Source organism: Blennius ocellaris (assembly GCF_963422515.1).
Source record: "Blennius ocellaris genome assembly, chromosome: 17".
Lineage (NCBI taxonomy): Eukaryota > Metazoa > Chordata > Actinopteri > Blenniiformes > Blenniidae > Blennius > Blennius ocellaris.
Genome location: NC_137666.1, coordinates 3,683,865 through 3,708,218, shown reverse-complemented (window position 1 = coordinate 3,708,218; position 24,354 = coordinate 3,683,865). Strand labels below are relative to the sequence as shown.

The 24,354-nt window shown below is 40.5% G+C and overlaps 1 protein-coding gene across 1 annotated transcript; it reads right to left on the bottom strand.

Moving 5' to 3' along the window:
• Positions 1-946: 946 nt before the first annotated feature.
• On the bottom strand, positions 947-23,868 carry apoba (apolipoprotein Ba; the record flags this gene model as incomplete). The annotated part of the gene is made up of 28 exons (XM_080512597.1): positions 947-2,297; positions 2,428-2,614; positions 2,737-2,769; positions 3,064-3,175; positions 3,263-10,825; positions 10,932-11,305; positions 11,399-11,520; positions 12,169-12,344; positions 12,435-12,607; positions 12,764-12,974; positions 13,330-13,460; positions 14,367-14,549; positions 14,649-14,854; positions 14,927-15,091; positions 15,565-15,768; positions 15,885-16,013; positions 16,116-16,317; positions 17,382-17,584; positions 17,669-17,815; positions 17,920-18,064; positions 18,395-18,851; positions 19,212-19,288; positions 19,369-19,493; positions 20,023-20,166; positions 20,311-20,458; positions 21,385-21,530; positions 21,639-21,751; positions 23,817-23,868. The coding sequence occupies 28 exons, from the start codon at positions 23,866-23,868 to the stop codon at positions 1,125-1,127; spliced, it is 13,101 nt and encodes a 4,366-aa protein (XP_080368723.1). The 3' UTR covers positions 947-1,124.
• Positions 23,869-24,354: the final 486 nt, after the last annotated feature.

Sequence of the window (24,354 nt, the reverse complement as noted above, 5' to 3'; positions counted from 1 at the left end):
GATTTGATGGAGGAGGAAAAGAATCTCCAGTCAGACCATTTCGTGTTGGTTGTCTAAACATTCTGCCATCACAGAAGTTCAGACAAAGGCCATCTGTTTGTTTAGGTTTATGATGCGACTTCACCATGTCGGTGTTCTGCTTTTAGTGTTAGTTTTGAATGAAAAACAAAACGTTTTCCATGGGCAGGGTCTTCTCTTCACTTATCGGTGGGAAAATATGTTAGGTACAAAACATTATCACGCAGAAAGCCACAACACAAAAAAAGTTTTCAATCAACTTGATAGAAAGTGGATTACTTTTTTTTCTTTATTCCGCAGCATTATTTGTTAACCTTGTTATTTGAGGTGAAATACTCACTCACTCTAACGCGTGGAAAAAGGTCACCCATCAATCAAGTGATTAAATGAGATATTCTTTTGATTTCATACACTAATTGAATTGTAGTTTTGTAAAGGCAATCCATATTAATGATCAAGTCCTCTTTTATTTAGTTTTTTTTTTTTAAACCTCTTGTATGCTATGTGATAATGCTGTCACATTATTTCAGTAATATTTTAAGGCATAACATTTTTATTTTCTCAATATACACAACATAGAAATTTTGATTTGGGTTTTACTTTTCCAGGTGGGCAGAAACAGCAACACCCTTTAATCTGCAATATTGTTTTTGGTTTTAAGTCACAGAATCTTCTGCATAGAGGCATGTATCTCTATCTGTATTTAATCACAATTTAAAAAAGAAAAAAAAAGGTGAAGCCCAGACAACAGAAAAATGTCTTTTGCTTAACTAGTACAGGTTAAAAAAAGGCTTTTTTTTCCTTTCCAGATATTGGGATCTTGCTTTATTTATATTGACACATTGCAATTATTGAGACGTCACAATAACAAAAAGTTGTATTTATCATTTAATTTTTTAATTAAACACCATAAAGAAACAGGAAATTACCCCAGAAAACACTGGTTGGTAATAGTTTTTACATGAATCTCACATGACAATAACACATATATTTCACATACAATAAAATATCTTTGAAGCACTTTTTATTGGCATAAAACTATTTTATTTTTCACAGACTGTTTTTTTCTCTCCACACAACCACTTTGGTGAGGGGTCCAAGTTTAATCACTGTCTGAAATGCGTTGGCCAATCGCTGAAAGACTTCCAAAAGAAGGGTAGAGGAACTTCAATGTCCATTTTCTTATTACTTACTCGAACGTATGGAGCGGTACTCTGGGAAGCCTTTCTTATGGAATCTCCAAGTTCGGTAGATCCGTTAATGAAAAGCACCTGCAATTGAGTGATCAGATCTGCGACTCCATAAATCACTCGCTCCATAGTAAAGGCATTGTAGGCGTCTTGAATCTGTAGTTTGATGAGATCTTTATACTCGGCCGCAAGGTTCTTTGCTTCCCCGGAATGTTGTTTTGCAAACTGGCGAACATCGGCATGAATAGTATTGACTTGAGGGGAAAGTTTCATGTTTTTATCTTTTAGGTAGATGAGGACATCGTCTGCATTTTCTTCAATGACTTGATTAATACCTTTAATTGCCGTTGCAAGAAAATTGAACACGGCGTCTACGAAGTGGTTTATCGGTCTCATCACAGACTCGCCAAAAGATTTCAGTTCTTTCACATCAATGTCCCTGAATATATGATCAGCACCAGATATGGTTTCTCTGACGTGTCGATTAATATGGGAAAGGAGACTTGCGATCCCATTGAGTGCTCCGTCACTGGCTCTTAAAACAGAGCGACGAGTGTCTCGGAGCATCTCCTGCAGGGACACCTTTTTGTCCGTCCCTGGTACTGCGACGGTTGTGTCTCGTAAAAAATTATCGACTCCATATTGCAGAGTCATAAATAACCCCTCACTATGACGTTGAATTTGTCTGAACGCGTAAGCGACACCCTCCTGAACGTCCTCCTTGGTCGTGGACATCAGGCTGTCCGATGCCTTCCTGTACAAATCTCTACCCTGATCACCAAGGTTGTGGACGGCGTCTTGCACTGCGTTAAAGGGCATGGGGGCCTCGTGGTAGGCTCGCTCTACAACATTGGACAACGTGTTTTTCAGCTTCATACTGCCACGGTTGACATCAAAACCAAAGTGGTAGGTGTGATACTTGTTGATGAACTTGAGCACAGCGTCCATCACCGCGGGGATTTTGACCTTGGTGCCTTCAATCGCATCATTGAAGACCTCCCAGTTCCACGACGTCTGAAACGTCAGCTTGTCTGAGTTTTTCAGTGTCGCTTTGGCCGTGAGAACATCAGTATCCCGATCGGGTGAAGACTGAATGAGAGAAAAGAAACAGAAAAGAAACAGATACTATCATGAGATAGGACACGGTGCGTCAATCTACAATGTACTTAAGAAGTGATTGGTGCTACGTTCAAATAAAAGACAGTAAGGATTGTATTACCAGATAGCGACTGAAGAGTTTTCCATAAAGCTGCGAAGGAGATCTCTTCAGAAAGTGCAATCCAAGAAAGCCACATGATGGCGAAGACACAGATGCCGTGATGCCATCTTTGCGCGAGGCAAAGCGGAAGTTCCCATCGACAAACGTTGGACTTGTGACATCGACATTGAGTGTATGTAGAGATTCCCTTTATAAAGACACCGAAGAAATATTTTGTGAAATGCATTTGGTCGGGTTTTGGTTGTGTTTGCCAACTATTTTGGGGGGAAAAAAACAAAACACCAGTCTTTGGTTTAAAACAGAACTTACGTTGATTCAGCCGGTGAGGTTTGGCGCTTTGTTCTAAAAGAGACAAACAATGGCAACGAGATTTTATGATCACAATAAGGCGTAATCCGGTTGTAACTATCAACCCATGCACCAATATTATGTAACTTCACATCTGAAACCTTATCTCAGTTATTATGTGCTGCTGTACAGGCATATAATGTTTTCACTGTTTTGATGTTAAATTTGGACGATGTCACAGTTTAAAGATCCATTTATCATACTTTTTTTTTTTTTTTTGGGGGGGGGTTGGTCAAATTTGGCTTTCTGATTAATAACACAATTTTATCTTGCATGGTGACCCCTTACCTTGGGTTGTGTGCCAAAACATGCTGCCAGTCCACATTCAGATCATTGTGGATCAGGTTGCATTTCCCATTCAGATTCATCACTCCGTCTTCATATCGCATAGTTGCAAGAGCTGTAAAAATAGTAGGGAGAATAAAATATTGACTGAAACTCTTAGAAGTGGCAATTCACACAAAAAAGGTAGTGTTGCCAGGCTTACCTGTGAGGTCATATTCCAAGAAGATCAGGGTCGACGTGCATATAGAATTCAGTGAAGTTACGAGATCAGAGTCCTTTTTTTCCACAGCAGCGGTTGTTGACACATTATAAATGGGGGAGGAAACCTTAAAAGTGGTGCTGAGAGCTCCAAAGTTTGGTATGAACACACTTGTGGGCAAATTCAGGGCAACTTCTGGGATTTCAATCTTTTGCTCTGGAATTACGATGGTTGGAAGCTCAAAGTTCAAAATGGAGTTTGCGATTTCACTAAGGCTGAAGGTATGCTCGCCAACCGTGAAAGAATTTGGTAGTGTGAAGGATGAGACTGTGATTTCATATTGTGGTATCTTAAATCTAAGGAATGATGTTTTACCCTGCAGATATTCCATGTCAATATTGTAACTGGGCACTGATAACGTTGGCAAGCCAGGCAGCATGATTTCAAAGGCGTCGGTTGTGATCACCTTGGGTATGTCAAAATGCTTGGGATCGATCGTGAATGCGTCAACATGGAGAGTGGTAAAAGGAATATCGAATGCCGGAACTGTAATTGCTGGGGGCAGACTGAGTTCAACAGGTACATAAGAGTTTTCAACTCGCATGTCAGTGTTCCGTAACGAGTCTCGAACTGATTTTTGCCAAGAGGATATTGGAATTCTAATCTCAGGACCCCTAAACGTTACACCATTTTCAAACAGCTTAAGCGGTATCGCAAACTCCTGACCATCCATGCTCTTTGTGTATACAATACCCGACGAGAAATTAAGGAATTGCAAGTTGTCCATATCCGTGACCTGGTCGAACTTGAGCACATCCCAGAGAGTCTTCTGATAAACAGGAAGCTTTATTGACTTCAAAAATGCAAGATGGCCTTCCACGGATCCAGTTATGTCCACTCGTGTATTAAATTCGTCATTTGACATGAGGAAGTCACAAGCATAGATGAAAGATGCCAGCTGTTCCTTACTGCTCCAGGAGAAAGACTGCCTCTCAGGGCTGGCGACAAGGTTAAAGTTCTGAAAAAGTCCAACGTTACCTAAACTACTGGCTTGGCTTGCATCAATGTTCAATCTAGTCTTGAGCGTTGTTAAAGGGACAAAATCAAGTTCTCCCTTCACAACGTGCTTTCCATTCGAGTTGAAAGATGAAAACTCAATGTTGTTATTGCTTGAGTAATCAAGGGTTGCAAATATACGACGCAGGGAAACTTCCAGAGCCATGTTCTTATTCACGTTGAACAGTAAGATGTTGTTGTTTGAGCTCCGTTTTTGCCTCTCCTGCTTGTCAGTGTTGGAGTTTAAGGTTGTCCTCATAGTGGAGCGAAGGCCATTGGCATTAAGATAGAAGCTCGCAATATTCTCAAGATCTCCAGCAAGATTGAGACTGTCCATTAATGTTATGTCTGACTTCCCTTGTGTGGAAGTCTCTAAAGACACATAAGAAGAAAGAGCTTCTAGTTCCAAGTTCATATCAAGATTCCCTTTGCCTACTGAATCAATCAGGGGAATATTGAACATGTACTTTACTTTATTTTTAGATGACAGGTTTGGCTTGGTCTTGGTATTTCCAGCAAGCTCCTCATTAATTTCCAGATTGAGGAATGGCAGATTGATTTTTGCAGCGTTAGCTACAGAAGCTTCCATGTTCCTTTTGTTGAGGCTGATTGCACATTCATGACTTGCTTCCATGTTATTGTGCTCCAAGGAGACAGTTGTGGCTAGTTTTAGCCCTCTCTTTCTTGTCAAACTTGTGGTGCCATCGATTTTGGAGTTCAGAATGTCAAACACTGATGTTGACGAACCACCGAACCGAGCAACGATGTCAGACTGATTGTAAAGGCCTGCATTAGCTGTCAAGGTGATCACAGTGGATTTGAAGGAGTAGTCAAGCGTGATGTTACCCATAGCTGGGATCACAATGCTGTTCTGGACGACTGGCAGGCTGAAACTGGGTAGTTTTAAATCACTCAAAGTTTCTGGAACATGGATGACTGGGAACTTCAAAGTTGGTAGCACAAGGGTATAGGATGGCACAGAGAATCCCAGTGCTGGAATTTTGAAGCTTGATGTACTGACTTCCTTGGGGACAAAGTAGTTAAAAGCTGGCATTTCAGCCCTGAAAGCAGAAACCTCAATATTCAAAATTGGTATTTTATATCCTGGGACTCTGAAGATTCTGGGAGGGATGCTGGAAGTGTCGATTTTGTGTTTGATATACTGGGACTTTGCTTGGTTGTAGGAATCTTGCAGAAGTGCAACCATTTTGTCTCGGGAGCCTTCAAACTGAGTCTGGATAATGTTGACGTTGTCACTGAAAGCATTATAGAAAGGTTCGAGATGAAGTTCGAAGCTGTGCACGTCAGGGTTCTTGGAGTACTGAAGCTTCAGGTTCATATCAAAGGACTGTTGAGGGGTGGCGAGCAAGTTTTTGAGACCGGCATTTTCCCACAGGGAAAATTCAATAATCTCTGGGGTGGTGATTTGAAGAAAAGGTATGGTAGTCTCTGGTATAGAGAGGGGAACAGTCAAAAAGTCCAAATTAGCCTCCCCATTTGCCAACGCATGGAATAAGATGTCCATTTCATTGTTTTCAGCTTTGATGTTGTGACTGTACTTGTACTGATTGAACCGTGCCGAAGCTAACCAAAATGCAAGCTGTTTGTCAGAGTTGAGGACCAGACCATAATCGTGAGCGATATCCAGTTTGCCAGTGAGTTTTAGGGGGAAGAACATCTTTGAGTTTAATTTGTTTTTAACATCGAGGACAATCTCAAAGGGTTGGGCCATGAAGTCCAATGAGTTAGACATAGACCCCATCACATTTTCATTGAACTCGGCATCATGAGTGGCTGTCATTGCAACTTTTAAATCCCCAATATGAGCTTCCCCATTCAAAACGAGAACGCTCTTCTTGATGGACGGAAGTTCACTTTCACATCTGGCATCAAGAGTCATATGACTTAAACTCACAGCTTCAGCTTTCAGGTTTTTCTTCATTTTGACTGCCTTGGAGTCCGTTTCCTCGACAAAAGTTAACTTTGCGACACTAGAATTGATGTCAAATTCGACATTGCTTTTATGTGTACCCTCATCAGAGTAGTCTTGAATAGTCCACTTTCCATCACCGGTAGTGTCGGCAGTCACAGTAATTTTGCCCGGTTCGATTGTAGCTGCTACGTTTTGCTTCATGGATGCCTGACTTGAGGTTTCAATTGATGGGATGTTCATGTTGTGGTTGTAGGTTGTGTCCATGGTTGCACGGATTCCATCGGATAACGTCAGTGCCATATTGTTAATCAAGTCTGCGTTGTACATTGGGATTGTAGCTTTGGCAGTAGTCTTTGCAGAGGCCTCGGCAGAGGGTCCAGTGAGTGACAAGGATCCTTCGTGGTCAAAAGAGAAGGCCACGTGTGTCGCTTTGACCGTCTCCTTGAACAACAATTTTTTCATTCGGGGAGCTTCCACCTGAGCAGTGGCATCAAACATGTATTCCAGAGCCTCCACAGAAGATTTGGCTTGTGACGTGAGGCTGGCTGTAAACTGTGGGCTCTTCAGATCGGTAGTCGAGTTTTCAATTTTTGCAGTGGTCAACAGAGTGTATTGTGGGATGTTCAGGTTGAATTCTCCATGAAGTTTTCCAAAAACTGGGATGCAAATGTCAGTTGGAACTGCGGGAAGTTTGATTTCAGGAATTGGAAGCATTGTGATTCTGAAGTCATTGAGGTTTAATTTAGGAATTGTGATGACTGGCACTTTTATTTCTGAGAGAGTTATTTCTGGGAGTGTGACATCTGGTAGATCGGACAGGTAGAGAACTTTTAGATCACCAAAGATGTCCTCTGGGTCAAGGGTCTGGAGCTCAAAGTCTCGGATGTCATCTATGAACGCAATTACCTTAGCTTTGATCTCCTCAAAGTCTATAGTCAATGCAGGGATTGTGTATCTGTTGAGGATGGTGAATTCAGGGAGAGAAATTTTAGCTGGAATGGTGATATCCTGGAGTTTGTTCAGATTCACTGCAAATGCTGGTATGACAAGGTTGGTGAGCGGAATGGTAAAAGAGGGAATTTCAATCTCAGCTTTTCTCAGCCTGGCCAGAATACGATCTACAGCTTGTTTTAATCCATAAAGGACATTTTCCTGGTCCAACGTCCTTATCTTTTTCATTACTTGGTCAAACTGTGCAGAAATGTAGGCGATGATGTTGCTGTACGATTCACTTGCTCTTCGGAGGTACTTGTAAATTTCGTCTCGAACATCCATGTCAGAGATTCTCTGCCTCGCATCCTCGAGCATGTCCTGCAGTTTTATTTTTAAGTCATCGTAAAATGTAGTGTCAATCACATTTTTCAGATTCTTTAGAGCATCAGCCACCTTGGTGTGTTTGAGTTCTTCCAAGTATGTGAAGAGGGAACTTTGAATTTCCCTGAAGAAATCCCTAAGTGCCTCAATTTTCTGCACAATCTCATATGTTTTAATCTGGTCATTGACATATTGAGTAAATTCAGCAATTTTGTTGTTAGCCTCGTCAACAAAGTTATTGTAGTCAAAGCTCTTCATTGCCTTAAGTGTGGATGAAATACTCTTGTTAAGGTCATCAATGCTTTTCTTGAAGTCAATCGCTTTGAGTTGGTCTGTGAGACTATACAGAAATTGCATTATGTTGTTATAAATAGACTCATAATTGACGGATTTCAAAGTTTCAGTCATTGACTTCACTGTCTCCGCAAGCTTAAAGTCATTTACGAGAACAACGGCCTGATCCATGAATTCTTTAAACATATTGTCAAGATTGTATTTCAAAACTAAATCTTTGAGGTAGGAATACACTGCATTTAGCTTGTTGGGTATTTCATACTCATCAATCCAGTTGACAATAACGTCATTCATAGATTCCATAACGGATGCTATTTCTAATGATGGGACAACATCTCTTAGTTGTTCAACATATGTCACCCAATCAATTGAGAGAAGATGATTTTTGATGTTTTGTAAAGACTTGTTGATGTCAAAATTCTCTATAGCATCCTTTATATCAGGCAGTCTAGTTCTCATTGCATTTAAAATTCCATATTTCGCATCGAGGTTTTGCAGGAAAGCAGCGCTCGTTTCTCCGAGTTTCTGTAAATCAATCTGCTTAATGATATCGTCAATAACATCGAGCATTTTGATGACTTTCTCAATGATTTTATATTTATCATCAAAGTCCTGTAGACGATTCCCAATATTCACAAATAGGGATGTTATCTTGTCAGCAAAGTGTCCTCCTCTGATATAGTCTGCGACGTCAAGGAGAAAGTTACGAGTGTTGGCAAAAACATGCCTCAGAACATTTTCCAAGTTTTGTATCAGCTTTTTCACTGCAAGCTCCAAGTCATCCATCGTTATTCCAAATTCATTGATCATGTAATCAAGTTTGGCCTTTACTTGATTCACTTTGTTTTCCAAATCCATTGCTTGCATGAGGTCACTCACTCGCCTCGGTAGCTGGTCCAAGCTGACTCTAAAATCAGTGATGAGCTGATTCATATCTAAATTGTTAATGTACTGCTGTAGGGATTCCAAGGCTTGTACAAGTGTGTTTTTGAGGTGTTCAAAAGCAGCAGGGAAACTCTCAATGAAGGGAATGTGAATTATGTGACAGTCACTGTTCTTGTCATATTTGAGGAAACCAGCCATGCTGTATTCTTGCATTTCCGGGGTGGATTCCATCAATTTGCCTAAAATCCCTGTCGACAATACGCCTGAAAACTCCAACCCAACCTTCTCGGGATTATTGTAAGCGCTTATATCTTGCTGGTAACTGTGGTCATTGAGTTTAGATTTTACATTCCACTTCAAATGTTGGTCGCTCGGAGTTAAGAGGCCTTCAATTTTGTTGTCTAGATTAGTGGTAGTGTCGCCGTTCGAGAGTTCATGTGTGGCCGATACTCGGCTGTCATGCGAGTAAGCGAGTGCCAGCGGCTCGGCTTTCAGCAACAACTTGCTGTACAATTGTCCAGTGTGCTTCCCGTTTAGGCGGATTTCTCCATCGCTGTTCACAAGAGCGTCGACCGTGAGGCTGAAAGGCAGCGCCATTGTGCGAATAGTGCCGTCGAAGCGAAGAGGAGCCGAATTTATTCGCGCCTCACAGTTTGACGTTGAAGAGAGTCCCGCAAATTCCACTTCACAGTTGTGACTCAGCTGGGTGTCCTTTAGGTTTCCGGAAGTGCTGCTTTTCACCGTACCGGCCATGTCGTTATAGGTCAGTTCATAGGTGTGTTTCATGTTGTGATCGTCTCCATACGCCGCCTTCAAACTTCCACTGAGATCCACCTTAACTGGTTCGAGCTTCACGTGGCCTTCATTGTTCAAACTGACGTCATATAACTTCAGGTCGTTTGTCATGTCAGCTCCCATAACAAATGGCTTCATATCAACCACGGCATCATGTTTGTAGTAGACGTCCTCACCGAGGACGTTTCTGGTCTTGGAGCGCAAATTGAGCGTCCACAAGGTGAGGGTTAGAGTGTGGCTGTTCTCAGTTTCCATCTGCTTCATTGTTCCTCTGTTGTTGCCTGTAAGGGTAAGTCCTCTTCTGTTCAGTGCCATATTCACGTTGTTCGATGTGGATCCGTCATATGCGTGGCCCTCAAGGTCACCAATAAAAGAGGCTTCGGTCGGGGTGATTTTACCCTCAATTTTCATCTCTCCTTTGCCCTCCTCAGCCAATACTTTCATAGTAGAGGACATGGATGCTCCATTGCTATCCATACCACAACTGAAGATATTCTCCAACGTCATGGGACTGCACTGAATGCTGTTAGTTCCACTTGTGGTGAGACCATTTTTACCGATGTTCACTGAAGCTTTGTGCAATCCACGACCAGCGTCAAAGATGACGGTACCCTCAGAGTTTACCTCGAGCCCATTTGAGTCCAGGAGTCCAGTGATGAGTGAATAAGCCCTGTTTGTATTATCTTCTGCCTGCGACTCAATTCGGACCAGGGCCATGTCACTGGACGCACCAAGTTCCACTTTGTTATTCAGCAATTTACCCAAGGCTTTGGCAATGGCATTGCACTTTAGGGTCAATTGTGCGTTTTTATACTTGAGCTCTGCTACATGTTTGAAAATGTCTTTTTGGGAATTTGTTTTGGACACTATTTTCAACTCGTCATTTGCATAAACCCCTTGGATGGTGTTGTCAACCTGGATGATTGGTGAATCAAAACGCATGGTGGACTCCCCTCTCCCCACTCGATCTAATGGACGCACATTGTAACTGTTTATGTAAGATGTGTTTGCGTAGAACGGGCCTATTTTAAATGACCCGTCCACAGTGCCGTCTCCTGAGATCTCATCTGAATTTGGAGTGGAAGTTGACTCGGCAGAGTAGTAGAGAGAAGCTTCCAGGCCTAAGGGACTCGACGCTTCAAACTTGTAATTAGCTCTGACGTTCAATTTATCTGTTACCCTTACTGTTTCTAAGACACTGAGGCTGGTGTCAACGAGGCAATGACTGAAAGAGTTATTCACTAAATACTTGAGATTATCATCAGGTCTTCCTGACATCATCCCAGTTCCTTGAAACGAAAGGGGGGAAAAAAGGATATCACTCTAAGTGTCAACATTAAAAAAACATTTTTTTTTTTTTATCTTTGACGATTTCATTGTTAAAAGTGACTTTACCTTCAAGCTTGTATGACAACAGGCAAAAGGGAGTTTGAGCCATCATCTTGTAGTGTGCCACATAGCTGGGGACATCGACGGTGTTGTTGCCACCAGAGACGGACCCTTCCCAACTGTAGAAGTTGCTGTTGATCTTGGCGGACGCCTCAGCCAAGCCGAGGAGCGGAACGGTAAAATCCAAAGAAGGTGGAATGGTGAAGGTTGGTAGCTGGTAGCTGTTGGCTGGGATGTACAGGCCTAATTCTGGTACATCTATGACCGGGACAGAAAGAGTGTTTGGGATGTTCAGCTCCTCTGACCTTTTGCCTCCGAATGGAAGAGGCAACGACACGTCTATTCTCTCCTTGTTGAACTGGTATCGGAGCAAGCTGTCACTGTTGAGTTAAAACAAACACATCGGATACAGTTAATGCTCAGTGGTATTTTGAAGGTGATTGAGTTTTTAATGATTACTTCAAAACACTCACGACTGCAAAAACAGCTTTTCAGGCAGGGCGGGCAGAGTAAGGTCTGATGAGCTCCTCTTACTTCGAAGATTAGTGAGATAGGGGACGCTTGCTGTCAGTTTGTCCAGCCAAATGTTTCCTGCCTTCAGAGGAACATAAAGAGAAATTACAATGCATTATGCAGTAATAGTGGAACTTGAATGCACTATATTGATTGAGTTTTTTGTTTTTTTTGAACACTCACATTATGATTACTATATTACTTACTGGAGTCTTAGGAAAACATTTATTATTCAAATGATTTGCAGTTTGCTTAATTCGTCTGCAAGTAAAGTAATAGCTATATCACAGGGAACATATTACCCACAAAAAAGAAAAAAACTAAATCGTTAAAGAGATAATTTTGCAAATTTCAAGGGGAAAAGAAGCATATTACATATTGTTTTCCTTCTATTTATCACTTTGGAGTAATCAATGCACTTTTTTTTCTTACAACACACTATGTTGGGTTGCGATGCTCTAACAGAATGTTGTTGTATTTATGACAATAAAGCATTTGAAATTAATTGGATTGAACAAAATCTGACTCAATATGGGATGTTGAAACTGCATGTGGAAGCAGAAGGACATTTTTGTACCTCTTATTAGGATGAAGTCCATTGCAAATATACTTTAGAAAATATATGGTGTTTAGATAATGTTTTTTCTTAAAAACAGTCTCCATGTTTAGATAGATACGGTTAAAAAAAACAACAACAAAAACCTGTTGATGGAAAAAAACAAAAACCTACCTCAATTCCTTTGTTGACAATGTGTCGTACTTTCATGTCAGTCTTTGCGACTTTATGGTCCAGGATATTATCAATAAGCTGTTGGAGCCGCCTGTGATGATTTTCCAGATTTGGTATCATTTTTTGTATCTCTGAATCCAAGTTTGATTTCATTTCCAGTTCAAACTTGTCGTCATCTGTGAAGAGTAAAATCCCCAAATCACCTTTCAGTTCGTCTATAAGGAGACTGCAATGACTCGATTTTCTGTGTTGATGATTTGAGGTACCATATCTTAGGGAAGCCTTTTGTTGATAGGATGTTTCCGGGAGTTGGACGACTGTTTCAAAGTCCATGAGCATTTTGTCATCCTTCCTCAGATTTGCAGTGACAGATGCATCCGTATTAAGTGACGGGATAACCATCTGGAGTTGCAGCATGGCATCTCTCATTTTGTCAAGTCTATGTTTCAAAACAAATGCATGTAGGTTAATAAAATCGCACGAGAGTTCTGTGCAAATACATTATTTCGTTGTGGAAAACTTAAAAAGCCAAGCTGGTTCTTTAACGTTATCAATCAATAGAAAGACTCGAAGGTCAGTTGACAGACTCACGTACCTTGCGCGTCCAACAACAGTCACCTGGGGGATGTTTTTGTTTGTGACGTCGATGGTGACGCCGCGCATCTTCCGTCCATCACTGTTGGTGTCGCTCAAAGCCAGCTTGATGCCTGCTTCCACGTCATAGTCGGGAATGACGACCTCAGTGGACAAGATGTGTTTATTCCGATTATATTTCAAGGCTATGGTGGCCTCCGTAGATTCGTCTCCTTGAGGTACGAGAAGAAAAGCTTCTTAGTGTTTTTTTATGTAGAAATTTCCACTGATGCATATTGCTCCCAAATAAACATCACATCATTATAAGCCCTATGCTGAGAGTTAATGTATATTGCACTGCTACAGTTCAAGTATTTCATACTCTGACTTCCGTCTTAGCAAGGACTATATTGAATGTTTAAGATATGAATGAAATGACTTTACCATGTTACAGCATGAGCAGTATTAACACACTTTATGTGGTCAGTCTCATGCATCTATTTGCGTACACATTAATTCACACACACGCCAGTGATGAGAGCTGCCATGCAAAGTGCTCATACACATTTTCACACGCGATCACGGTACCTTCTGCCTTCAGGGTCAGCCTCAGAGTTTCCACCTTGTGACGACCCTTTTTACCCTCTCTGAGAGTTTCATCAGAGATGGTGGCAGTGTATTCAGAAACCTTCCCTGTGGGCCGAATCTCGACAGCAAACCTGAGAAAGTAACAAGGGTTTCATTACCTGGGACTCATTTAGGGTAGTTGAGGTATCAACTGATTACAGAAAGTATTAGCTCCATAAAGATGAACTATAAATTGATCCTCCGAAACCATGATATTAGTTGAAAAGACTCCCATTTGGATTATTTTTATTGTAATATTTTGTTCCCAGCAACTGAACTAGTATCAAAATCTCATTTCTATTTGAAAGTAAAGCTCTTGGTCAACGTCTTCTGGCTATAAAACCAATTTATAGTGAACTCTGATGGCAAAAATGATGCCATTCAGCAACTTGACATAAGAGAGCATGGGTGGGTTATACACTAGACAATCATGAAAGAGATCATAGTTTTAAAAGTTGCTTGAGCAAATAGAAGTCAGTAGTATTAAAATACAGTCATTAAAAATAAATAAATAAATAAATAAAACTATGGTAATTTGGTAAAATCAATCATTTAGTATTAAAATAAATAATCTTTATAATCGGGACATATAAATCTTATGAAGCTCTAACTGTCTAATGACACAAAATCACAGTAGAGAGAGCATTACGAGTGTTCTAATTTGGATATTGATCCAACCCAATGTATTCTGTTGTTTCCACCTGAGATTGTGGTTTGTGAAAACCCTGAAAATGACTTTTTTTCATACTTATTATATAATCTAAGAATATGAAATCACGGGTCTCCGTGTAAACAGAAGGATTCAAGTTTCTACAGCTAAATATTTCCCACTGTCACCACCTATATCCCATCTTTAATTCAATTTATTTGGTAACCCTGTAGAACTGAACCCGACTGTAACAATAGGATTTGTTTGTAAATATACACGGACATTATTCTTCACACAATAAATAAATTACGAAATCTGACAACATGCGATTTCATAAGCTTCCTCTTACTTGGATTCTCCCGTCAGTGGGTAATACGGGGCTTGGTCTGCTGAGGTGGCGTTGGGGTACCGCGCTATAGTGCACAAGTTCAGGCCGCTGACTAGAGGCTGGCACTCAATCGACTCGGCCTTGTCGTCCCCCACAGACGGCACTTGTCTCGTTTTACCAGACGAGACGGAAAGCAGCTCATTGCTGTATTTCATCGAGGGAGAAAAACAGTGGTGAGGGAGTACCACGGTACGTATGCAACGATAGAGTTACGCATCATTCCAGGGTGCCGCGGCCACTTACCTGACGCTGAACAACTGAGTGCTTGTGGTGGGAGCAGGAATGGACAGCTTAACTTGGTTCTTGTTAAAGGTAACTTTAGCATTGAGGGAGCTCTCATGGAACAGGGTGGTGTGCATCTCAATCCCGGCGTCCACATAGCCTGGGAGGTGCACTCCCATTTCGGTAATGAACTCCAGCCCGACCGAAGGCATGAAGGACAATTCGGTCTGTAGAGGATAATTTTTTTTTTAGAGTAGTTTTGCTTAGAGCAGTACTTCATTGAACACACACTAATTTACCTTTGCTGAGGGAAGCAGACCTCCTTTGGCACCAGGCGCAAAGACGCCTGCCAGAGAGTATTTCAGAGGGAAGCCAGAGGCAGTCGGTAGAGAGAAGGCGTTCTCCATGAAGATGTAGTGACCAAAAACTTGATTTTCAGTGCTGGATGTTAAGGCCAAAAAGGCCTTTTGGAAAATAATACAGGGTAACATTAAGTTGACTTACTTTCATAAATTCAAGTAGTTGCCTCTGGAGAAATAGATTATACATTCAGAGAGAGTATGGTGTGTAGTTTGAGACAACCATGAATAGAATCAGCCATACAAATAAAGTGCAACATTTTTTAGAGACTGCACCAAATTATCACATAAAAAAAAAAAAGTGGAACACCCACATTTTGTAATAACTGTTGCAATATGTAACAATTTATTACAAAATGCGGTAATGTTTGTTAGAAAATGCATTCAAGTATTTTATTACAAAATGCAGCATTATTACATAATGAGTTGAAAATGTATTACATTGTTACATATTGCACCATTATAACTTAATACAGCACTACATGCCCCTTTGATTTTTAGTATTTTTGAGTCACATACTGCAAAAATGTTTTTTTTTTTCTTCTCCTGTTATTGCTTCATAAATTTAAAGGACTGACCTTGGATGGTAGCAGCCTCATGAAGACATGTTGGTACGTGAGGAAAGTCTGAAGCATTTGTCTCATGTCTGTGCTCTTCATGTATCCTATCTCTTTTCCCAGGAGCCGGAGATAGGCGATGGCTTCAGGTGAAGATGACAAACGCACATCGTCCAAGAGCTTCTGGAAAGCTTTTGTGATGTCTCTGAAAAGACTCTCTGGAGCCTGAAATGATATTATCAATATACGTTTTAGGTTTGTTCTCATGCACAATCTGTCAGGTGGATTCCATTGATGCATATAAAAAAAAATACTGTAACTCAATAAGTGAATTGATGTACCTGTCTCTTCATTCTGTTTTTCTGTGGGTAAACTCTGCTCATGATCTTGGAGATGGATTCACGGAAGAAACCGTTCTTGCCAAAAAGCGCATCAAATGTTGGCTTGAATCCTTCGCCTTCCATGCCCACCTTGAGAGAGAGAATTTGAAAGTTTAAAGTAATTTATAAACATATTTGTGAAGGGTTTTTAAAAAAAAATTTTTTATGTTAAGCGAGGACCTTATATCATACCTCAAAAATGTCATAGTCCTCTTCAAAAACTTTTATATTTCCTCCGAGCATCATCTCCTTAGGTAACGTGTCGTCATCAAAGATAATGTTAGTCTGTATGGAGCCCAATGCGGAGTCTACTTTGTAGTTGCCTGACATTTTATTTGGGAAGTCATTTGATATTGCCATTTCTATGAAGACGTCCTCAATGAACCTACTGAGCCTGTAGGGAGGAGGAACATTTCTACTGAGACAACATCGAGAAAAGAACAATATTTCTATTGCAGTCAAAAGGTTTTGTAGCAACAAAAGTTGCAAATTCACACGGGCATATTGTAGATTTGTTTACTTTTGTCCTTGGTTAAATCCTTTCTGGGACTGAGACATTCTGTAAACAGTGACAGACTGTGATAAAAAATAAAATACTAAGAATAAAATTAAAAAACATCTTCATGGAATCCAAATATTGAATGTATGCTGATCAGAGACAGCATTTGTATTTATTTATTTATTTATTTTTTATATATCATGACCTGATGATGAGAAATCAGCCATAAAGTTGCAGATTAGACAAACTGGAATGGATAGTTGAGCATATTAAGTAAATGTATTGAAAGCAATGTCAAAGGGAGAGTCTACCTTGATTTGGATTGGCTGAACCCCCTGATGACACTATATAGGGTTTGATTTCTGATTGGCTCATTGGAGCAACACATATTTTAAAATTGAAAAAAGGCTTTCTTTACTTCTGGTTGTTACTCTTTGAAAACCTTTAGAAAGTGACTTTTGCAAAATATGACCCCTTTACATTATTATCTTTAGACTTAACTGTTTTTCATTGTTTTGTTTTTTTGTTTGTTTTGATCAGTTCTTTTGTAAAGTTTTGGTGGCTATGACCAACTATCGTTCCGTTTACTTTAATAACGCAGTTATATAACAGTTATCTCAGCAAAGGTAATTTAGCTTGAGATCTTAATTGGCCTCCTGTTTTGCTATTTCAGTGTTCCTACATGTACTTTGACATATTTTACAAAATGTAATCTAACTATTATTACTGGATTTCACACAAAAAATATTCCAGAAACAGGATAGAATTGCTAATCATGTCTTCATTTTGTCATTATTGCTCCATATGAAATAGTAAATGATGTAGGTTGTGCCAGAACTTTCATCCAAGTCAGCATGGGAATGCGCCAAAAAGCCATTCTGAATGTCAACAATCATTTCAGAGGTGATGGTACTTCATTTGAACAGGAAACATGATAAAAGTGCCAACTGATCACTTACTCTGGAGTTTTTGACAAACGGATGTTGTTTAGGTGGGAGAGCACAAAACTTTTGAGGTGTTCGTCTGGTTCGTTCTCAAAGTTGTTTGTCACGTCTCTAACCAGTCCGACGCCTGGCTTCTTCATGAGAATCAGGTAAGCTGCGATGCGTTTCTCAGCAGGGTTCTTAGTGTCCCGGTACACTTCCATGAGAACATTTTTGATCTGTGATCAACCAGGTGATAAAATTATTCAGTCATTTTGGAATAGAAAAACAATGAAGAATAGTATTTAGATATTTAGTTCCACCTCATCATTCATGTTCATCATCCTGAAGGCCTTTATCGCTGCTTTCTGAGTCGCCAATGACAAATCTGTTTTCTTTGCACACTGTGAAATAGAATTAATCAGGCCGGGGCTGACATCTTGCATGGCGCGACCCATGACACCAACAACCTGGAGATTTGGAGACAAAAATCGTCGTCAAACCAGGTCAGACTCTTGACGCGTCGCTCGACTTCAATCCCCGTGAAAGGCTTGTGTGATGATGACTGATGTACCTTGAGAACGAGGAAGTACGTCTCCTCAGGGTCGGCGTAATAATCAACATCTGTGTCTCTGATTTCTCCTGAGCAGTCATCCAGGAGTGTTTCCATAAACTTTGACACGTCTGTGACCACTGGGGTGACTTCTGAATTGTGGAACCTGTGGATGAGAAAAAGAAAAGGTCGTTTTTGTTTTTTTTCTTGTGACTTCAGTGTTAAAGGTTTCATCCAAGGTGCATTGAGTTTTTGTTGTCCATGGTTGTGGCAGCTTTTTAAATAGATAATGCACATACAAGTATGCACATGCTATAAAGTTTTTCCACTTAATCTTATAATGGGTCAAAGGCCATGTTTTGGAAGTAATGACAAAAATGCCAATTCGGAGAACATCTCCCTTTACCTTCCAAGGCCAACTGCTCTTGATTGTAGGCCTATTGCTGTTATGTTGGACTTAATGTCGGGAACAAATAACGTACGCACTTTGACTTACTTCTCAACTGTGTTGGCCAGGGCGTACATGATTGCTTTGCTCTGTTTGTACTGAGCCATGCTGAGCATGTCGCGGACACGCGCCTCATCGGGGTCCGCCTGCAGGCCCAGGCCGTAGACCAGCGCGTCCACCTCCAGCGACACTCCGTCGATGGTCCGGATGATCTGGAGCATGGCGCTGGTGCACTCCGAGGTGCCACACTGGAAGAGGGCCTGCCAGGTGAGCCAGCCGGACGTATCAAACATCTCGGCTACCGTTGAGCTCAGAGTCTCGTTCTTCAGGACGCGCATGCTGGACACCAGCTTGTGGAACAGGCCGGTCCTCTTCTGGCCCTGCTCCGTGTCGGCCAGAGCTGCAAGTTCCCGTAACGTGCTCAGAACCGTCTCTTTTGTCTGGAGTGGAGCTTTGTCATCAGGGTCTTCAAAGTGGAGTGGCCTTCTGTGGTTGGGGTTCACATCTGCGCGTACACACAGTTGATAATGACGGAAATTAATATATATGAAACATATTTTCATTATTTGATGAAAGAAGGTCTCGGGTTTGGCCTCTTTAAGGCCTCCATTCCTGAAAACGGCTTTTCACCATATGAGAAACTCTATGCTTGACCATACCTCAGCTTGGAATCTCTTCCAAATAACACAATTTACAGCAGTTTGAAGTTTGCATCATGTCATGAAACAGGTGGTTGACCTTTCTATCTCACACTTTGACAAAGATAGCCTACTCTTTTGTATGTAACATGAATTGCAACAAAATCCAAAATAAAATCAGACGCAACACCACATACGAATACGGAGGCTCGAGGAGATGAGCTCACCAACGGCTCGGTTGCTGATCCTTTTGGAGTTCTGTAAGACGAGCTCCTGAGTCACTACTGATGATATTCCGCTTTCCCTGAAAAGAAGAAAGAGGAAACATGCAAAAGAGTCCCGAATGATCCAAACATAACGATATGGACCTCGATATTGACTTACCCATTGGAGAAAGGCAAGTAAAGGTGTTTTTCTGTGCACCTCCCGGTGGTGATGTGTTTTCCTTTTATGTCGAACTGATACTTGCAGTCCTGGGAGCTTGTAATCAGCTTCATCAAGGGGCCATGCTGCAAACGAAGAAATACACGTTTAAGTTCATTTGCTAACTGAAATAATAAATGTAAGTGTGCAAACAAATATGGAAAGCTTTTTTTGGCTTGACTACTATATCAGGCTGACTTGACCACGCTGACAGATGTAGATTGGTAAAGACAATCTGCTTTCAGATGGAGTGAGTACTGGTCAGCTGAGCAGTGGAGTTGAGAGTTTACATTTTTTTTTAAAATTATAATAGAAAGAGAAAAAAAAAGATCTGAAAAGTGGTTGAAATGAGAAATAAGATCTTTTGATAAATGTGTGTCAGAGGTACTTCATCGTCCGTTCATAAAATCCAAGTAGATTAGCAATAAAATTATACAAACTATTTGAAAAGTCCTAGTTGTTGAAATCCAAATCGACTGCACAGGCTTAGAGGATCCCATTTAATGCTTAATTATTTAAAGCGGGAAAGGGTTCACATACCTATTTTCTGTTAAAACAGTACGAACGGACAAATACTACATGTGGACACAAATTAAATTGTGGAGAAACGCGCACCAGTTTTTGCACCAGGGCGAGAGGGCTGCTGGGACGCTCCCTGCCGTAAAACTCGTCACATTTGGACAGATCCCTCGACAGCGTCACATCCATGGTAGCGCGGTCGAACGAATAGTGGGTGAAACAATCCCCATGCACCGTTGCCTGGGGAATGACAAAAGTGACAAAGCATGAAGCCACCTCGTGAATGTGAACTGTTCAGCAGAGAAGATTAAAGCGGTCTCTCATGTTGTCTCCGGAGATTCTCAGGTGGTTTGTCCAGTTTCACGTTGAGGAAAAGACACTGACCAGCCGTGTCTCCCTCTCCTCCTCCAGAATGGGCACGATCAGGGCAGAAACGATTCCTCTCTTAATGTTGAGGATGTTGACCGGCTCGTCCGGCTCGGGGAAAAGGTCCACGCTGGGGAATCCATCCACTGTGAACTTCAGAGTGTTCCTGAAGGTTTCAAAGCACAAGGGATATGAAAATACATCTTTGTTATACTGGTTGGTGCATTTTTTTTTCCCCATTTGTTTTTGAAGTGCTCTATTAATTTCGGAACTCCCACTAAAAATCATACTGCCAGACCCATCTGGTGTTGACATTTATTATTTATTTATTTGTCAGTCAGTGATTCAGTTTGTATGTCCTTTGTTGAAATAAATGTTTGTGACTTTATGTTTCAGCTTTGTTCCTCTTGCCGTCGCTGAACTGAACAAGACCCAGTGACATCGCACTTTATCGTATTTATTCTATACATTTATCCACATTTAGCTCCATTTATTATTACGACTCTTCATTTAATGCTCTTATCCTGATTTATGTTAGTGACTGCTTTTTGTCACTGTAAGGTTCTATTGTGGTTTCTCTTTATCTATTCTTGATCCTATCTTATTTATTGGTGAATCGCGGAACGTCGAGCAATTTGTCTTGTTCCACTCAACCAATCATCTGCTTGTCTGGTTCATCGTGTTGCTTTATTGGTTTTGATGTGACAAAAGCGTCACAAGAATATGTAAAACAAGTCAAGTACCCAAAATTGTGAAGGCAAAACCTATAAGCCAATAAAGGGTGGCGATATGTGTTTATATATTGCTTCTTTATTCACTTTAAAAGTGCTATTGATTACATTTTGGGAATTTATTTCCAACTACAGCTACTGTAATACTATAGAAGACATTGCATCTGAAAAGCCACACAATCAGCTTGTCGCCTCACGGCGTGTCTCAGCGATGATCGTTTCATTTTTGGGATTTTCCCAATACTTACATATCAAACAAAACACCGACGGCTTTTAAATCTCACTGTACTCCCACACATACTTAAAGTCTCTTCTCTGAATAGTGAACCAGATAATTGCGAGAAAAGGAGTCAACACTGACTTTTCCATGGCAGCCTTGAAGGCGTCCGAAGTGGGGGCCGGGCTGTAGACCGGCTGGCCCTGGGGATCCACGTCAGACACCTCGCCGAGAGAGCAGTCCGCCGTGTGCAGGACCAAGCGGCACGTCTGCGGGACTTCGATCTCGACCTGAAAACACATGATGGCGGATGCACGGTCAGGGGGAAAGCAGAGAGATAACCGGTGGTTTTTAGGTAAACAGACAACATTTTGTGAAAAAAAATAATAATAAAATACCTGACATGAGACTTTTGGTCCATTTCTTAGGTTGGACGTGCCCACCACGCCATTCTGACTCTCCGTGGTGTACCGGTACACATATTTCTTATGGGGCTTAAATCTGGCTGCCACTGCAACACATTAGCACGATCACATAGCTAATTTTTTTTTTTTTTTTTTACCAAGTCCTGCATTCCATCATTTTTGGACAACACTTAATTCGAGGTGAGAAACTCGATAATCTGGATTTTAGTGCTTCAAAGAAAATAATAAATGAAAGGAAAACAAACTACCAGCCTGCACACAGGAGCAGACTGAGCTTATGAAATGAATATAACTTAAATTTGAGTGTGATAACGACAATTAAGCGTATGAATTGAGGATGAGACCCTGGTATTCCAGAGTTTAGTGAAATAGTAACTAATTAGTAAGAGTAATGCAAACAGTCGGCTTGGTCAGAAGGATGGAGAAAGACAACAGTTGTAAATGTTTTCACCACTGGAACTTCAGAAACGGTTGCCAACCACTTTAACCAATTTAATAATCACAATAACTTATGAGCTGGTTATTTTCTGACAATATAGAAGGTGTTTAAAGTCTCTCATAGTCTTTAGTTCACCATCAAATTTCCACATCATCACCTGGCCGCAGACTTTGGACACAACAGCAGGGAAGTGATTTTTTTTTTTTTTTGTTTTGTTTTTAAATACGACGCATTAACTATTGTCCGAAATCACAAACAGCAAGGAGCAAGAGTCCACGAGGCCTCGGCGTTATCTCCAGAAAACAGGTCATGTGTTTAGAAGCCACCATTGATCCGTTAGCAGGTCAATGTGTCTGTTTGCAGCAGCGTATCACTTCCCTCCCCTCGCTGTTTACAAGCATTCTGGAAAATAACTTTTTTTGTTTAAATGATTAACACCTGAAGAAAACATTAAAAACAAAAAAATGTTTAAACGATGCTCGGATGGATGTTTTTATACAGACACTGAAAGGTGTGCGGATGAGTAAATCACAACTTACACACACATGTTGGAGTTCGCTCACTGTCAATACTGTCCTCTGGAAAAACAAAGAAACAGACAGGATGATGGTCGATAGACATGGAGTTAATATATATAGTTGAAGATGTTTCTACAAAAATTAGAAAACAGTTTGTAAGATAAATGAAGCAAAATCTTTTTTTTTTTTTTTTTGTATTGATGCTCAGCATTGATGGACGTCTTCTGCCCACATCACTATGTAAAATGACTTCCTCGTGTTGGGTTCATGACAGATAGGCGGTCTGTATGATGAAATGTCGGCCTGATGGAGCAGCAGCACATGTTATCTGTGCAAACAAAACAAGTTGTGTGGGTCTGATTGGACTCAGTGTTTTGGGATAAAGGATTAACTCAGTGTGGTAAAGAACAAAACAGCACAGTTCACTGCACAAAGCGTGTTTCACAAACTTTACTCGAAGTGCGTCTATTTTGTGGAGATAAAAATCAACATATTTTATAATGACACATGAGTGCAATATTACATTTTAATGTTTTATCCTGTTTTTGGGGGGATTTGTTTACTTTTTTAATGGTTTGTATCTCAAATATTGTCTTGTGGACAAGCTTCCTGAAGCAGAATCTTGTGGAAAACCCAGCAACAGCATTTTGGGATATTTTGAATACAACATCTCTATGTGTATAAGATATACAAAAGAAAAACAATTCATGAGTTAAAAGTCAAGAATAAAGCTGTATGAGGAACTTTTCAGGATAATTTAATGGATACATGGCAGCGGCACCATCATAGTTCCTTATGGGCTCGTATAACATCAATCTATTTACACCTCAGTATTTCACCCAGTATTTTACACATTTATATGTTTCAGTGCGTTATAAGCAAACACACATACTCAAACTGAGTTTCTAAATATTACTTTGAATGTGAATATCAAAGTAAGTGACAGTAAACCAGGATGTCAAGCGAAGCTGAATTATTACTAATATATTGGGCTTTAAGTGTAAATAACCAAAGAAAACATTAATTCCATGTGTTACGTGTTTACATCATATTTTTAGGCATTTGATGCATCATGAGTATTAATTACAACTTCTTTTTTTTTGAAAGAGAAGATCCTTCATTTATAAATAATGCCACAGGGATTTATTGCAGATTTTTTTATAATATAGAATTAAAAGTGTGTGTTTTACTCACGAGCCACAGTGTAGCTGCTCAGCAGCAGAAGCAGACACAGCTTGTAACCCATTACGGGCCAAAAGAGAAAAAAAAAAGAGAATATAGAACGCTCTCCTCTGATCTCCAGTCCTCTCAAGATGAACAAGCAGAGCGAACACCTCCGTTCAGAGCTTATATAAAGCCCCTCTTCTGTGTCCCCCTGTGGACCAGTGACATCACGCACAGCGAAGACCAGGAGGTTATTTCAAAGTTCAAACTCTGACAAGAGCTAAAGGCTTCTTTTTTTTTTACTCTTCTGCAAGGAGAATGAAGGGATCGGCTGTCAACACTCACCAGAATTAAAGATTACAAATCAAATAATTGAAATGCTTTCATTAGAATAAATACAATTGCTTTCTTTAAAAAAAAAAATACAAATACTGATTCAACCTGATGTGTAATCTACGCTCAGCACAAGTGGATACAGAAATCAGATCATCATATGTAGTTCCATCATACGACAATGCAAATAAGTCATTTAAATTTTTTTTAAATCACAAAAATTAATGCATTTTCT